The 15,888-nt window shown below is 44.3% G+C and overlaps 1 protein-coding gene across 13 annotated transcripts in view; it reads right to left on the bottom strand.

Annotated features, from left to right (window-relative positions):
- MCTP2 (multiple C2 and transmembrane domain containing 2) overlaps window positions 1-15,888 on the bottom strand; it is a 252,067-nt gene that overhangs the window by 128,019 nt on the left and 108,160 nt on the right. For 9 of the 13 annotated variants that reach the window (XR_016218666.1, XR_016218667.1, XR_016218668.1 and 6 more), the window contains 4 exons: window positions 13,649-13,791; window positions 12,774-12,850; window positions 12,157-12,268; window positions 8,501-8,536 (listed from right to left, as the gene is read on the bottom strand). Coding sequence is in view for 9 of the 13 variants with exons in the window: in XM_089311100.1 (XP_089167226.1) it covers window positions 8,501-8,536; window positions 12,157-12,268; window positions 12,774-12,850; window positions 13,649-13,791 (368 nt within the window). In the remaining 4 variants the exon portion in view is untranslated. Of the gene's footprint in view, window positions 1-2,407; window positions 2,515-8,500; window positions 8,537-12,156; window positions 12,269-12,773; window positions 12,851-13,648; window positions 13,792-15,888 lie in introns of those variants that run through there. The other 4 variants (XM_089311101.1, XM_051822987.3, XM_051822988.3 and 1 more) reach the window with 3 other exon arrangements.

Below are 15,888 nucleotides of genomic sequence, written 5' to 3'. Positions count from 1 at the left end.
TGCCTGTAGCTGGTGCAGTTCACTCAGCACAGCCCAGGCTTCTCTACTGAAGGAGAAAGAAGTGGGTTAAAGGGTTGAAGCGGTCTGGGCAGCACAGTGGAGCAATGAATCTTTAACACTGTATATCCCCTCCTGTCACCCACTCGCTATGTCTTCAGGATCATTTAGACACCAATTTTCTCCAACACCAGTTAGTCATAATTTATCACAACAAATGGGAAGTCAGGGCCATATTAATTATCTAGCTGCTTACCTCATCCAACTACATCACACCATCCTCTCAAACTGTGCAACAACGCCACCACAGGCCTTCTGTCAGCCAGTTTAGAGGACTCAAGACAAAACATACTTAAGGAAATGCCTGCTCCCAAGTTTGCGATCCATGCTGCATTTCTCCTCCTTCCCTATCTCTGTTCTCTCTCTCGCTCTCTCTCTCACACACACACGCACATATTTTAGAAGTGCCAAGACAGAGAAATGAGAGCAAATAAGGAAAGAACTGATTTTCCAAAGGAAAATATGGAGAACTCACATAATTTTTAACTCCTATTTACAGCTGGATTTTGCATAGAACATATTAGCAAAGGTTTAGGAAAGCCAAAAATCAACCCATGTTATGCTTGTTAAAAGTATATCACATATCACAATATATGAGCTGAGAGATGTGTGTGTTTATCTATATAGTTGTAGACATAAGAAGTACATGGGTTGGCAACTTCTACCTTTAAAACGAAAATGGGATTTTTGATTCATATATCATACTGCAATTCCTTTTTCTTCTTCATCTTGAAGTTTGACTTGCCAGCCAACTCGCTAAAGCATGACCTGTCCCACGGCCATGCTGCAGAGTTCCGACAGATATATTCCTCCCTGAACACTGCAACTATTTCAAAATCCTTTTCATAAGACAGGGAGTCGTGTCCACAAAGGATCAAAGGGCATCCCACAGTGTGGCAGCTGCGTAAGACAAATGGCAGCACTTCCATGAAATATGCCCTAAAATAATGTTGTGGCTTGGTATGTCCTAATTTCAAATTGGATGTTTATCTTGGAAAGGCTTCTATCTAACTTGTCCATAAAACAGCCCCACTTAGCTCTAGGAGCTCTGTGAAAATGGAATCCAAAGCTGGTTATTAAGGGGCCTGCAGATAGGCTCCATATGGCCAAACAGCATGTGAGGGCAAGGCGGAGACCGGGACCAGGCGAGGTTTGGCTGGGGCTCCTGATCTATCCGTGGACACCCGTTCCATTATGCCACAACATCTGGATTATTGCTTGTAATGTCCCTGGGAGATATCCACTTTCCATCAAAGCCTTTATCTATCTCGGTCGGACTTTGAACATTTTAGTCTTTAACACAGTCGCGTTTGATCTGATGGAGCTGCTCTTTGCCGTCCAAGATTTTTTTTTCCATCTTCCTAAAAGTGGGGTGGAGAGGGAAAGGATTTATTACAGAGTTCACAGACAGAGAAGAACACAAGGTCCTTATCCTACTTACTTCACCCTAAATAGTTCTGCAAAAGCCACGATACATTTATCTCCAAAATAAGACCTCATCTGCGGGCTACACATTCTAGGCTAGGGGTGTGAGCGTGGGTGTGCTTTGGAAATTCTCTTCCATGCTGGAAGGCGTGAGCAGGCATGAGAGTGCCCGTGGCTGGGGCAGAGTCTGAGCCATCCTCTGTGTGCCGAGATGCAGGCCTGACCTCTCCAAGTCTTTGTTGCCCTTCAGACCCTCCTGTCCTCCCCATCATAAATTGGCTCATCTGCACTCACTCAGTTAGCTGAATAGCTCAGGTTTTCACGTCTGTGCCCGAGCCTGTGCGTGAAATTTGTCATCTTAATGCTGCCTGGAATGCGAAAGCAGAGAAGGAAATGACCCATCAAAGGGGAAGCCCACCCCACCTGAAGGCAAACACACACCAGGAGATAGCGCGAGGTTGCTGGGTCCTGACCCTAATTCCTCTGCAGCCATCAGGGAGAAAATACAGCGCATCAGGGTTCTGTTCTGTTTCTCCTTCCTCTCACAGGATCAGACCTTTTAGTCTTTCCGAGTTGATTCATTCTTCCGCTCTCTTCCTCAGCCCCCACCCCACCCAATGCTCACCCCTGCTCCAGAGACAGAATGTGACTTCCCTCCAAAGACACGCGCTAGGGACCGACAGCAAGAAAGGAGTGGTATTCATGCGAGATGTATTGATTGTCGCAAAAATTAAACAGCCTTGAAAATGCTAATTTCCTCCGGGTCATGACAATCCCATGGTCAAGGCAAGGATGGGAGGAAAAGGCGAGAGAATGAAAGTGAAACTACACACTGTGGAGTTCCCGCACCCTTTACATTGGAGGGGAATCCTCAGAAATGTCTGATCCAGGAGGAGACAGGTGCTCAACACAGGGGGTGACCTACCATTTCTGAGACCCAGGAAATGGACCGCAGCTCAGCTGTGTGCATTATCCAAACGTGATGTCTGAGGGGCATGCTGGGGAGAGGGTGATATGGGTTCCTTGCTGTGACTGCAGAGGAAAACCAGGGATGACAGGTGAGATCAGTGTGTCCCCTCTGCCCTGAGCCCGCAAGAGTGGCAAAGAGGTCTGGAGTAGAGAAAGACCCATAAAGGAGCCCATGGAGGCAGCAGCTGGGCCTGCAGCCCTCACAATCGAACCAAGAGTTCACAATTATGCCATGGTCTAGCCCTGACCACGCTGATCAAAATCTCAGATGATTATCCAAAATATTAACAAAATACCAAAAGAAAAACAGAGCGGGAGGGGGAGAGAGTGAGCTGAGAAGAAGCCATGAAGTGTACCTATTTCGTACCAAATACCGTGTGTGTACGTTTTCTAAGGTGGTCAGCCCATGTTGCCACGGCATCCCATTTGGAACCTAATTTTTCCAAAGCCATTCTGAGAAAGCAGGTGCCAACGGAAACATACATGAAAAAGCTACCTTTGTAAGCAAAACGAAGAGTACAGCAAGACTCCAACTACACTGACGGCTGTTTTGAAGAGCGAAGGGAAAGCGTTCATCCTGTAAAGCTTTCACCGAGCCCCCCTTCAAGCTCTCGGAACATGTGAAACCACTGTTGCTTGTCAACAGCTCTGCAGCAGCGCATGAGAAGATCCACCCCTTGGTGGAGCAGCTCACAGGCACCGGCCTCCCCGGCAGCCTCTTATATCATCTGAAGAGCACGCTGGAGGCATAAATCCTCCCTGGACTCCGCGGACATCTTTGCATGAGGATGTAAAGAAAGCCTTTTAAATTTCCCACATGTCCATGTCCATGTCCATGGAAGATAAGATTTATATTTGTAGCTGAAAACTGTGTCACAGTTCCATGGATGTGAGCAATCTATGTGTACAAATACATTAGTTGGCGATAATGCATTAGCATTTTATTAAACTGTATATTTTTAATTATAAGGGAATAGCATCCTTCAAGTTTTGCACTTAAAATAAAAATGAGATTAGCTGAAGATTAAAAGCATAGATAAAGGCTGGGAATAGCCCATGACTCTGGAGTTTAGGATGGGAAAATATTTCAATATGTTTCCTACTAGGAACAAAGAAAACAATACTAAAGGTCAAGCAATCAACAATACTTTGTCTTTTCCCTGACCTCTAGGCAACTCCAGGTCAAACGTTGTGCTGCTATACATCAGTATTTCCCATCTAATATTTCTTAATTCATCCTTCTGGCACTCACATTGCTGTTCCATTTTCTGTTTTTCACCATTTCTTAAAATAACTTTGAAAGCACCTCCACCCAGAGCAGAAGGCAGGTGCAGGCTGGCACCTCAGCCTGAGCACACCTGTGCATTTCACACCACAGGCACCACCTGCCTGGCCTCTAACCCCAGCCCTTCTCCATCCACCAAACAGTGAGTGGCCACTGCTACTGGCCCACAAAGCTGCCCCTCCTGGCCTCCCGCTTTGCCTCCTCCTCTTCCCAGCACCCCACTCCCTGCTCTTGTCCATCCCAGGGAGCCTCACACCCGACTGTGCTCCAGAGCCACCTGGAGGTCCTGCTCAAAGAAGCTGCACTGCTAAGGACGGCCAGATGCAGATGGCCCAGGGGCCGGTCCTGAAGACCAACTGCTTAGAGATTTGGATTAAATTGTTTGGAGTCTTTGTCTTGAGCCGCACATTAGACTGTGAATGAATCTCAACTCATTATCTCCTCCTTCTCATTCAGTAAGATTCACTCCAGGCTTCTCTGAAAAGTTCCCCAAGCCTGCCATCTAGCCCACCTGCTCTCCTGCAAGGTCATTACAGAACTGCACTGCACCTCCCAACTATCCCATTTCTCTACTTCTCTCCTACTAGCCCATCAATTCTAAGTCTTTGTGTCTGCTCATCCAGAGGTTTGGGGGCAAGACAGTCTAATAGTCTAATTCACTGACAGGGAACAGCTGATGTGATGTTTAGGAATGCAGGGCCTCTGTCCTCCTGGCTCAGAGCACACCACGCTTAGAGAACCCCGACAGACTGACGGTCAGACCTGAACAGGACTGCACGCTCTGGAAAGGAAGAAGGCCTCTAAAGGCCAGTCTGCCCAGGCCAGTGCTGACCTGGACTTCACAACGCACAGAAATATCAGGGTTAACCCAACCAGCAGTGGGTTTGCGCAGAGCCACATCCAGGTAGTCAGAGAGACAGGAGATAGATGATCCATAAATAGATGATAGACACATGAAAGAGATGACAGCTGAGACACTGGTATGCTTGGGATCATAGATAAGATGCATGCATACATAGTTTGGATGTAGATTAGATATACAGGTGAGAAAGACAGAAAATATACAGAGGGATGTTCCTTCCAAAACTCTTTGATGGCTCACTTTCAATGTAAGTTCTCCCATGACAACTAGCCTGTGCCGAACACCTCATTGTATGAGGCCAGCTGGAGGTCAGCTGACGGGGCCCAAGAAAATGTTGCCCGAAGTCAGCCTCTACAAAACCAGACGAAATGAAATGAAAGAATTCGAGGTCATAGTCAAAGTGGAAGTTCTCTCCTCCCTTCAGAGAAAGGTACCTCCTCCTTTGATGACCTGTTCTTTCCACTGGGATCTCACTCACAGAGATCTTTCATATAGGTTGATTTTTTTTTTTTTTTTTTTGCTACAATGTCTTGGCTTTCCATGCCTAAAATACTCTCATGGGCTCTTCAGCCAGATCTGAATGCCTTAAGGGCTGATTCTGAGGCCAGAGTGCTGTTTAGGACATCTGCCATTCTATGAGTCTGCTGTATATCCCGCTTCCCATGTTGGACTGCTCTCTCCCTTTTTTATTCTACCAGTATTTGCAGACACTAGTCTTGTTTTAATGCTATAACTAGTACCCAAACAGTATTTTACACTCTGTGTTTCTGTGTGGGTGCAAACTGTTGAAATCTTTACTTAATATATGCTAAATTGATCTTCTGTATATAAAGAGAATTGAAAATGAATCTTGATGTGAATGGAAGGGGAGAAGGAGCAGGAGAGGGGAGGGTTGCGGGTGGGAAGGAAGTTATGGGGGGGGGGGAAGCCACCGTAATTCAAAAGCTGTTCTTCGGAAATTTATATTAAATAAAAGTTAAAAAAAAGAAAGAACATGGGAACAAACAGGCCTGAAATTGGTACCACTAGCCAATTTCAAACACAAAACCATGATCTACCAAATAGAGGGTATGTCTGCTGCCTCAGATAGCCAACATATAAATGTGTAAGGGGGTACATCAAAAGAGGGACAGTGTAGAAGTATGTGCGTATCTCAGTGAATGCTTGACTCAAAGCCACGGTCTTCCGACTCGGCCCCTCTGCAGGTGCAATGATAGGAGGAGTGTACACGTGTGTGCATGTGCAAACTTTCTGAATATAGTTATGTGCCAATTCCATTTCTATCATTTTTCTTCCCCTTTTAGACTCTGACATAAGAGGAGTCGCTGCTGTTACTTAACTGTGTAATCATATACGTTAGCAAAGGGGAAAGCAAGGCTTACACACAGATATCTTCATACAGAGGTATCGCTATTATGTGCAATAAATACAATGAGAGGGAATGAGGGACCTGATCCATGTCCTATTTTAAATGGATTTACCCATTCTCACTTAAATGCTCATTTTAAAATCTTGTGGATGACATCTAATCCCAATCCTAAAGGAAATCCGTGTGTATTTACTATACTGATATCCAGGGCAGATGGTAAGAAAACAGTGTGGGAGACAGTTCACAGTGTGCGCTTTAGGAATCAGAGGAGGATGAGAATTACAAAGCTGTGGATTAAGAAGCTGTTATCTAAACAGTTATTATTACAAGTTTGCGGTGGAAAGCCAACAATATATTACCCGGAACACATTCCCTAGTATGAATAAAAACTGTCATCTCATAGGTCAGTAACCTTATTTAGGTCAAACTATTCCCTAAAATCAAATAGAATATGAAATTCTAAAACAGAAGTTTACAGTGTAAAGATATTTTGGCTGCTTGTACAGAGTATGAGTCGGAGTCTACAGAGTTCCCACGCGACTCATTCTCATCAAGCAAACTAGAAACTTCCCACATTTCTCCTTACAACTGCCGCCTCCCAGAAGCCAAAAAGGGGAGAATCACCGTCGTTCACCGACACACAGCTGGCAGGTCTCAGATACCGTCACGCATAGCTGTCAATGAACTCGCTTCATGTACAATTCCAAACAATTATATTATGTTGGACATTTATTACATCCCCGAGCCCCGAAATCCTAGAAACTGCCATCGCAGGACGAAAACAGCCGAGCTGGGCCCAGAGGCCAAACAAACCCCGCAGTACACAAATAAATACTGCTCTCCCGCGCCGCTCTGCCTCTCAGGTTGATGTCTTCATCCGGGCCAGCAGCTTTTTCCTCTCCCTCCCTGTGCCTTCGGCCGTTCTTCCATAACCTCTCCCATCCCCCTCGGCTCCACTATTCCCCAAGCTCACAATTTCTCTCTCTAGCCTTTATGTTCCTCTGCAAACTGCCCGCACTCCTCCACAGGCCGCCGCTCCCTAACTAAAGATGGTTATTGATGGACAGTAGCAGTGTTTTAGTGCAGCAGCAGAATCAATAAACGAGAAAATACTGCTTTGTCAGGCTTCACCAGAGCATTCTGGGAAACTTTACAGCTTTGGGTGGTGACAAACTCTTGCTCTGCGAGCAGGAGCCCGGCTGCCTGGGGCCGGGAGAAGCGCTCTCCCTCTCCCCGCTAGTGACAGCAGAGCTGCAAGGCAGGCGCTGCAGGATTTCCCAGACAGCCTGCCCCGGTTATTTATCGTCTCTTCATTTTACTTCTGAAAAAGAAAAGAACTAGAGTCTTGGGAGCCAACTGAACTGGTCGGATAACAAAGAACCCTGTCGGAGCCTTCTCCACTGTGCCAACGGCAGGTTTCCACAGTTAGGAATTTCAGCCCGAGCTCCAGCTCCTTGCGTTTGCAAAGTGCAGCTTTCTCCCTAAGTGACTACTGCTGGCAAGTTAAAATGTCCGTTCTCTCTCTCTCTTTCTCTCTCTCTCTCTCTCTCTCTCACACACACACACCCCTCCCTCACAACACCTTTCCGCTGGAAGTGCTTACAATTTCAAACGCCTGATTTCATACTAAAATAAGCATCTGAGGTACCGTGAGGTTAGAAATTAGAGGTGGCGTGTATGTGTGCAGACGGGCAAGTGTGCAAACACACGCACACACACACAACTGTCAGCACAGCCCCTTCCCTACACACACACACACACACACACACACACACCCCTCCCCTCACCACTGCCTTTCAGAAATTCAGCTGGACAAACAGAATGAAATGCCGTATTGTTTAATAGGAATTCCTTTTACGGTTGGTTATTTCTCTCTAACTCATGATAGAGTTGCTAAATTCAGTTGTAAATACTTTTTTGGCTTATTTTTACCTAATTTTCATACTTGGTCCCTTAAGTCACAATCTGCTAATTAGTAAGTTGATAAAATTAAGAATGCAATCCTAATTTGGTATTCACTTTTTAAATTATGCAGTATTGTTTAATTACCTAAAGAGATATTAACAACATAAAACCATCACCAGGAGTCCGTGAAGAGATTTTTAAAGAAACTCTTGCCAAAAAAGTAACACATGGTGTTTTTAGAAGATACAAAAGAGACATAACACACATCACCTATTCTTCTCATTCCTTACAGTATTCCTATAGCACAAATCCCAGTTTGCATCCAATGGTAAATGACTTTCCAAACTACAGAACCTAACACAGTGCACGGTCAATTATCCAAGCGTAATTAAGGGCTGCATTCCAACAGGGCCTGCAAATATAAAATGTCAACCACAAAAATAGGTGAAAAATCAAACATCCGGCTGTGCCCTTATTAAGTGGAAATGTTTAAAGTTTGTCTCTTCCCACTGGAAATGGAAGAAGAAAAGGATCCATCGTATGCAAAGGTTTAGTGGTATCAACTATTACATTCGCATTTCCTACAGATTCCATCAGATAAATAATTTTTTTAAAAAAGTACACATACCTTGCTGGCACTTAACCGCTTCCGATTTGACCACTGCTGAGAATGGTGTCCAACAAATGGTGGAAGTGGCAAAATGAAACAAAGCAAAACAGCAACATTAATAGTATAATTCCACCATGCTAGACAGCACAGAGTACACCTAGAGGGGCAACACCCAAGTTCTGAGTTACACGAAAAGCACACTTTATAGCAAGAAAATAGAAACAAAGAAATGTATGTAGTGGTATTAGATCAATTTCTCAGAGTATGAAAAGGCAGTGCCACATGAATATCAGTCAATCCTCAGAAGTAGTTTAGATTATCTTACAAACAGTACAATTTTACTTCTAAAAAATGGGAAAAACAAGCCTCTCCTACTTGAAATATTCAGCTAACGTGAAAATGTTTCTGAAATTCATGATCAAGGCCAGTTCATGCTTAGCTTTCCAGTTTCACAAATCCGAAAATCATTCCCCTTTCACTAATTAAATCTCAAATTCAGAATCACAGGGGAACTATGACTCATCATTGTCCAACTTAGAAAAAATAGTTAATGCAGCACTGAGCAATGGGAAAACAACTCTGAAGAGCAAAAAACTTCAGCCTGAGAAAACAGCACTGAGGGGAAAACCTCTGACAGCAACAAGCCCCAAGCCCTGTTCTGCTTTATTCTTCTAAGTTTAGTGAATTTTGCCACAGTTAAAATTCTCTCTCTCCTGTCACCGAACAGTTCAGTCTTGCAAAGCACTCTGGCTGGCTGACCAGCTAACTGGTTGTTAAAACTTGGACAAATTCAGGAGATTACAACTCAATTTTGAACCTAATTGAGCAGACAACATTGAGTATTACGCTTAAGAACAAAAATATATTCAGGAAAATGACCTATACATTTTGCCAATATGTTATCCCAATAAATTAGAAACTGGAAAATAAACAGTACCAAAGGGAAATCCAATTTTAGTCCTTTATCCAGCAGTTAGAAATACTGATACAGAATGATTTAAAAATAACCTTCATTAACAACACTTACCCTGTTGAAAACCTGAGTTCAACATTCTGCACGTGATAGAGTGACAGGTACTACAACCTGCATCTTAAAATCAGTGTTTTGTTTTCTTTTTCCCAATCTGGTGACAACTATTTTAATCCAAACCAATTGCCTGAATTAATTACCATCTTCTGGGTACACAGGGTTATTTAGGACCCTGCCACATAAAATCACCCGACTTTTATAACAGTCATAACAGATAAACACAATAGGATGGAACACAATGGAAACTAACTACTGCTATTCACTCACTTTGGTGCTACAGAATAGCACCCATTCAGGGCTCTACCCTATACCAATCACCATATTAATAATCTTAGTCTCCACAACTCTGGGCAACAGACACACCTTTTAGCCCCATTTCACAGACGAAGAAATCGTAGCTGGGAGAGGTTAAATAATTCTGTGAATTTGACCAGACCACCGGGAAGCTGGGACTCAAACCCAGGCCATCTGACCACAGAGACCATAATGTCAAGGGTACTTAGTTATTTCTGCAAAGAAAGGAAAAGAGCCAGTCTTTTCTCAGCCTTCCAGCCCGTGTCTTACTCCCAGCCACACCGCACTCAGGCACGTTTAAATCCCTGTTCTTGGGGATACATTCACCAGTGTTTTGCACGTGTCAAGGATTTGTCAGCTTGCCACAAAGACACCCTCAATGATGATGGAAAGAAAAGTGGGTGCAAAACTCAGAAACCAAACTGAAATGTCTCAGTTTAAAATACAATGTAAATTCACAAATTATCTCAAACAGTGTATTGCTCTCCATTCATATTTCTGCTTAAAATCCCAATATAAAAATGCCTTTAAATAGTAACTCAAACTCTACAAAAAGAACTATGTTTTATGATATCTATTATGCTTCAAGGACCCATGATAGGTGCTGCAAGTTGGATAAACACACATGATCCAGAATGAATTGTTCCTTGGTCAGTGATACTTTGATCGTGTTCATAAGCAGAAAAAGGGACCTCCCAGACGAGACCACTGAGCCTGGGCAGGGCTTTCCGTGTTGTAACAGCCCCATGAAAAATACACGTAATAAATGCATCATACACGAGAGCTGTGTCCACAAAAACAGCAGAGAAAATCAGCGTGCAGGCATGCGTGCACAGGGCCTGAGAAGAGGAGCAGTCCAGACAGGATGAGGACACTGGCGACTCTAGGATGTGGAAAAGATCTTCTTCAAGATGCTTCACAAAATCAAATGAGGCTGCAGCCCACGCTAAGTGTGCTGCATTTGAAATGAATTGGACAAAAGCATCTCTTTAAAACGCCAAATTCTGGCAATATTTAAATCTATTTTAAGTGCTAATATGATGGCTAAACATAATTCAACAGACCACAGGAAAAACAAGGGTCGGCCTTTACATACACAGCTCTTTTCTTAGGAAAACCACCCAGCTCCAAAACATACACTTGGATATGTAAGAAATTTCTGGAACACATCAGCTGGCAAGGAGACGATCATGTGACAGATGACGCTTGCTTGCACTGCTCACTATTTCAACTGGCATCCGGTTCAAATCACTGGTCACCTACGGTGCCCATGGACGTTGAGTCCAGTCAGGGTCGTGGTAGCAACACTGTCAAAACTAAGAGGCGGCCAAAGATAATCCACCATTTTTATGTGGGGCAGGAATGAAAAACAAGTTTATTTTCAGGAGCAATTTAAGACGTCTTACTGACCTCGGGCAATTGGGAAGTCACTGTGTGGTTTTCCCACTCCCGTAAACTACCCTCCAGGAGCTTATCAGTAAATCAGTCAGAATTTTCGCCATGAAAAATATGACAACTGAAAGCATAAGTGATGTCCAAAGGAAGACTGAGTCCTCGCGCACCACACTGCCTCAGCGCACAAGGCACTACACCTCCCTGACTTATAAACAGACCTCTGATTTGCACACAGGATTACACACTAAGTTGTAACATCTGATTCTTTTTCAAATGGGTCTTTTAGTTGGCTTTAAAAATAATTTTCAAGTTAGCTACACTCAAAGATGTTTTTTGTTCTTGTCGTAATTCTTATAGGGTTTGTCTGTACATGTTTTCTCATAAGAACAGCCACCAACACATGATGGTAAAATCGATGCTAGAGACACCTTCAACAGGTCGTGTGTCAGCTCAGAATTTCCATGTGCTAGGCCAGAGAAAAGTAAGTCTTTTATCTTCTCAAAAGCACTACCAGTGGAAAAGTTGGTAACTAAAGGTACAAAAGAAAAAGAGGCAATTGAAGTACTGCAAATATTTACTTGGTCACCCTAATAATATGCAATAATTAAATTCTGGGGACTGATTTTCAGAAATGAGTAATGCCTAGACCATCTAGGACCTAAAATAATGCTAAGTAGACGCCTGGACACTTAGTGGAAGGATATTCTGGATGATTTATGATAAGCCAACTATAAGCAGCATGTAAACTTTAATAACAGCAACACTGGTCATATCTCCAGCCCAAGGAGGTCATTCCTTAGAATTTTTAGTGCACTTAACCACGGGTAGGCACGTGATGTTGCTGTCAAATTATTTTTTCCAACAAAAGTAATTAAGAAGAAATCTGTCTCCTGCTAGGCCAGAGATCACAGGAATATGACATCGAAGAATTTAAAAAGCAAAAGGTCCCACTCACGTGTCTCTTGAAGTCACCTTGTTTCACTACTAAATTTAAACTTAGCACGATCACTCCCATGTCATCTTCCAAACTGTTTGGATCTTCCAATTTTAAAATATGTTCAGTCGTCCTACACACACAAAGGAAGGAATAATTTGTACACATATTGATGGTGCCGTATAGTCCAATAATGCTTCAGGAACTTCTGAACAAGAGTTTTACTCAGTCCTGAAGAGCATTAAATTTAGTGCAGTCACCCGTATTCAGGGTTAGTTCCACAGCTGGTCAGATCTCCTCCTCACTGTCCCAGTGGAATGTAAGTACTTGTTTAAGTTAACGAACCTGAATTTTACCCATTGAAAGTAGGAGGCCCAATTCACATTTTAGAACACGCCGTAAATGATTTAACATCTGATTAATACATTTTACTTCTAGAAGCGAAAAAAAAATCTTTAAAAATAAATTTCATTTAAAAAAAATAAAACTTGAAAAGCCAAAAAATATGTTGAGAGCAATAAAAATTCAAAGCACTTTTCCATTGATTCAGATTTGTTTCAGTCTAACAAGCACCATTTAACATTATTGGAATTCCCTCTAAAATTATTAATAATAATTAAAAGGCAAAAATACAGTACCTGTTAAGTTCAAGATCACTGAGAACAACAAATGCAGAGCCCATGAAATCAGATGTGGTTAAGTCTCGATCATACACCTACAGAGGGCAGAGGCCAGTACCATGTAAGTCACCAAGTTCATCAGTCATTCACAGGCAATAGGCTGAGAGTTTTGAAATCACTCAGATCTTACAATAACGTCACAGTTACAGCTAAGGGAAACACAACCATGACTCACAAGGGGCAAAGTTATGCAACCGTGCCCATGTTGCCTGCCATGGCCAAAACAATTATTACATATTAATCCAAAAGTTTAAAATAAAAAAATACCAACAGAAACATTTTAAGGCAGTTTTTATGTGATTAAATTGTTACGCACAGTAGACCTCTCTCTGTAGTTTAAATAGTCCCTCATTAAAATTTAGTGTTTTCCACGGTGAACAGACCTGCCAATTAAACAGGAATTTGCTAAATATTCTATAGCGATCCTATTCTGCACTCAACTCATGCAGTTTGAACCCAGATGTTGGAGTAACTGATGCTTTCAACAGTAGCTGAGAGCTCTATTAAATACAAAGTTATTCCCAATGAGACGGGCTTCAGAACTGCTTGCTGTCCAGCTATCAGTAATAATTCTTCCACATCCGGTAAGTTTAAATACAACCCACAGACACATTATTTTTCACTCCGAATTTCTGTACAGCACGTCCCGTTGAGCTGATAAAAAACATACAGTTCTGACAAGTGGCATACAGTATTCCTTCTATATGAATACTTTTAACCCTATCCTTGAAAATAATCAATAAAACAATTAACCGTGGCAGGTTCAGTTGTAAGAGAACACAGAAAGCCACTGAGAAACATTTTAAACAAAGGAGCAGAGCCATTGAGATTACCTTCACACGCAGCTTTTGATCAAGGCTTTGGATTGGTAACACAACTATCTCATCCCAAATGGGGTTCAAGTTCTTATACACCACTTTGCTTTTGTAAAGCGTCTTCCCATTCAGCTTAAATTTCACATAGGGATCACTTGTGCCTTTAAAAGAAACAGAGAACAAAATGGAATTTTAAAGGACGTGAAAAAGTGCACACTCCGCAGCCCAAGCCCCCCTGCCCAGAGATGCGGGGGCCTGGAGGTGGAGGGGAGAGGCAGAAAAACAATTTAGGGCAAACGCCTGATCCTTTGCTGCCTTTTGTGGTAGCAGAAAAATAGGCTCCTTGAGCTCTGTTGGCCTCTTTGTGGGGACGTCATCCCTACACTACCCACAAAAACACAGGACATCCAGTCCACAAGCCCAGCGAGTGCCGGCAGGGGTCCTGGGGAGAAACCCCCTGCTCCCAGGCTCGGTGTCGGGTCAGCGAGAAGTGAAGGGAGCTCTTTCCAATGCTCGGTCCCGGGTACTGATTCAATAGAGTCACGCGCTTTCCAAAAGATTCATACTCCATCAGCGAGCCGTGCGGGTCACTGCTTCAAAGGGTGGGGGCAGGGCAAGAATGGAGTGGGCAGTCCCCTTTCTTCGCTGCCTCCCCACACCTGCACTAAAGCGGAGGGCATTGTCTGTGCGGGGCCAGCTGAACTCCTCGTCAGCCAGGCCCTCGGCTGGCCTCAGCGCCAACACCGCTGACCCTTCAGGCTCCTCCTGGGGAGAAGGAATGAGTAATGGGCCTGCAGGCATGAGGCCCCGAGTGCAGCCGAGGGCTGAGGAAGAGAGGCCCACAGACAGGCTACGTGAATGATGTACTGTGTGTGTGTGTCATATATGCATGTGTGTGTCGCATGTGTGTCACACATCTGTGCTTGTGTCACATGCATGTGTCACACTCGTGTGTGTGTGGGATCACGGAGTGTCCAGGGTACGTGTGCTCACCGGTATGCAGTTAACAGTGCACAAACAAGAACAAATGAACACAGCTTCCTCATGGGGGTAAACAGAGTTCCACTGATAATGCTACAGAGACACAAACCTTGGGGAGCTGGGATCCCACAGCTGTGGGAACCAATATCCAGAGACCAAGTCTGCTTCGCTCACAGATAAATCCTGAATTTTTTTGGACAATGCCCCAGATAGGCCCCTGGAACATTTCTCAAAATGAATTTCTGCGGTTAAAGTCAAACCCGTTTAGTCTGAGTACATGACATCAAAAGTTGATCAGTCTACTGTCACTAGCAGCACCGTCACATCACCATTTATTGTTTCCAGCCCCTTTTTACATGTGCATTTAGTGCTGGTACTGGCAACCAGTGACAACGGGTGCAATAAACTTCCCCACCATTTGAGCTAGGAGCAGCACCCTGCTGCCTAGGACGGCACGCACTCCTGACTCATCCTAGGAAAGACACAACCGTGCTAGGTCACCTCCCCCTGTTGCAAGGGTGCTAACTTCAAACAGTGACATGGACTAAACCCTCAGCGCCTGCAAGCTCGACTCTCGCATCTCCACTTCGGCAGCGCAAAGGCAGAGGCCCGGCTCTCATCCTTTAAGCGTGGCTGTCAGGCATCGGTTCCGAGCCGGGAGCAGAAGCCCAGCACAATACCCGACAGCGCCCGCGGCACCCGCCCACCCCATCGCGCTCCCCGCACCTAGGGCGAGTCAGCCTTTCACAGCCACAAGCAGATAAAGGGGAAGAAAACGACAATAAAAAGAGGCCTTTAATTAAATGAAATTGCCACTCTGGGATCAGGCCTTCATGCTTGTCAGCGTCCTCTCAAAATAAACATCTCAAAACTCGGCCTGCCGGTGTCACTTTCTCACAGGCAAAGAACCCTGGGTAATCCCCAGGCATCCTGACAGCTACATAATGTTCAGCCGTTTCACGGGTGAATGGCAGCCGTCGTGTGAAAGAAAATATTAATGTCTGGAGTTAATCGACGAAGGGGCCAGGGCTTGCAAAGCTGAACGAGGAAAGAGGTGCCGAGTCAGTGCCAGGGTTAGGGGGCGCAGGAGGCAACCGGGGCGCACGGCGGCTTTCTCTCTGAGACCCTGGTGTCTCATGGTCAGCGAAGGGAGGCTTCAACCAGGCAGGCTCTGAAAGGGGGTCTCTGCCCAGGAATGCGACCCCCAGATTACACAGATGACGAGATGACACCTGAATGCGTGGACTCTGACCTGCTGCTCTGGCAGCTCCACACAC

This window comes from Oryctolagus cuniculus, chromosome 12, assembly GCF_051225735.1.
Source record: "Oryctolagus cuniculus isolate XC-2025 breed Fujian yellow rabbit chromosome 12, ASM5122573v1, whole genome shotgun sequence".
NCBI lineage: Eukaryota > Metazoa > Chordata > Mammalia > Lagomorpha > Leporidae > Oryctolagus > Oryctolagus cuniculus.
Note: the sequence above shows the minus strand (reverse complement) of the source record. Positions and strands in the feature narration are given on the sequence as shown.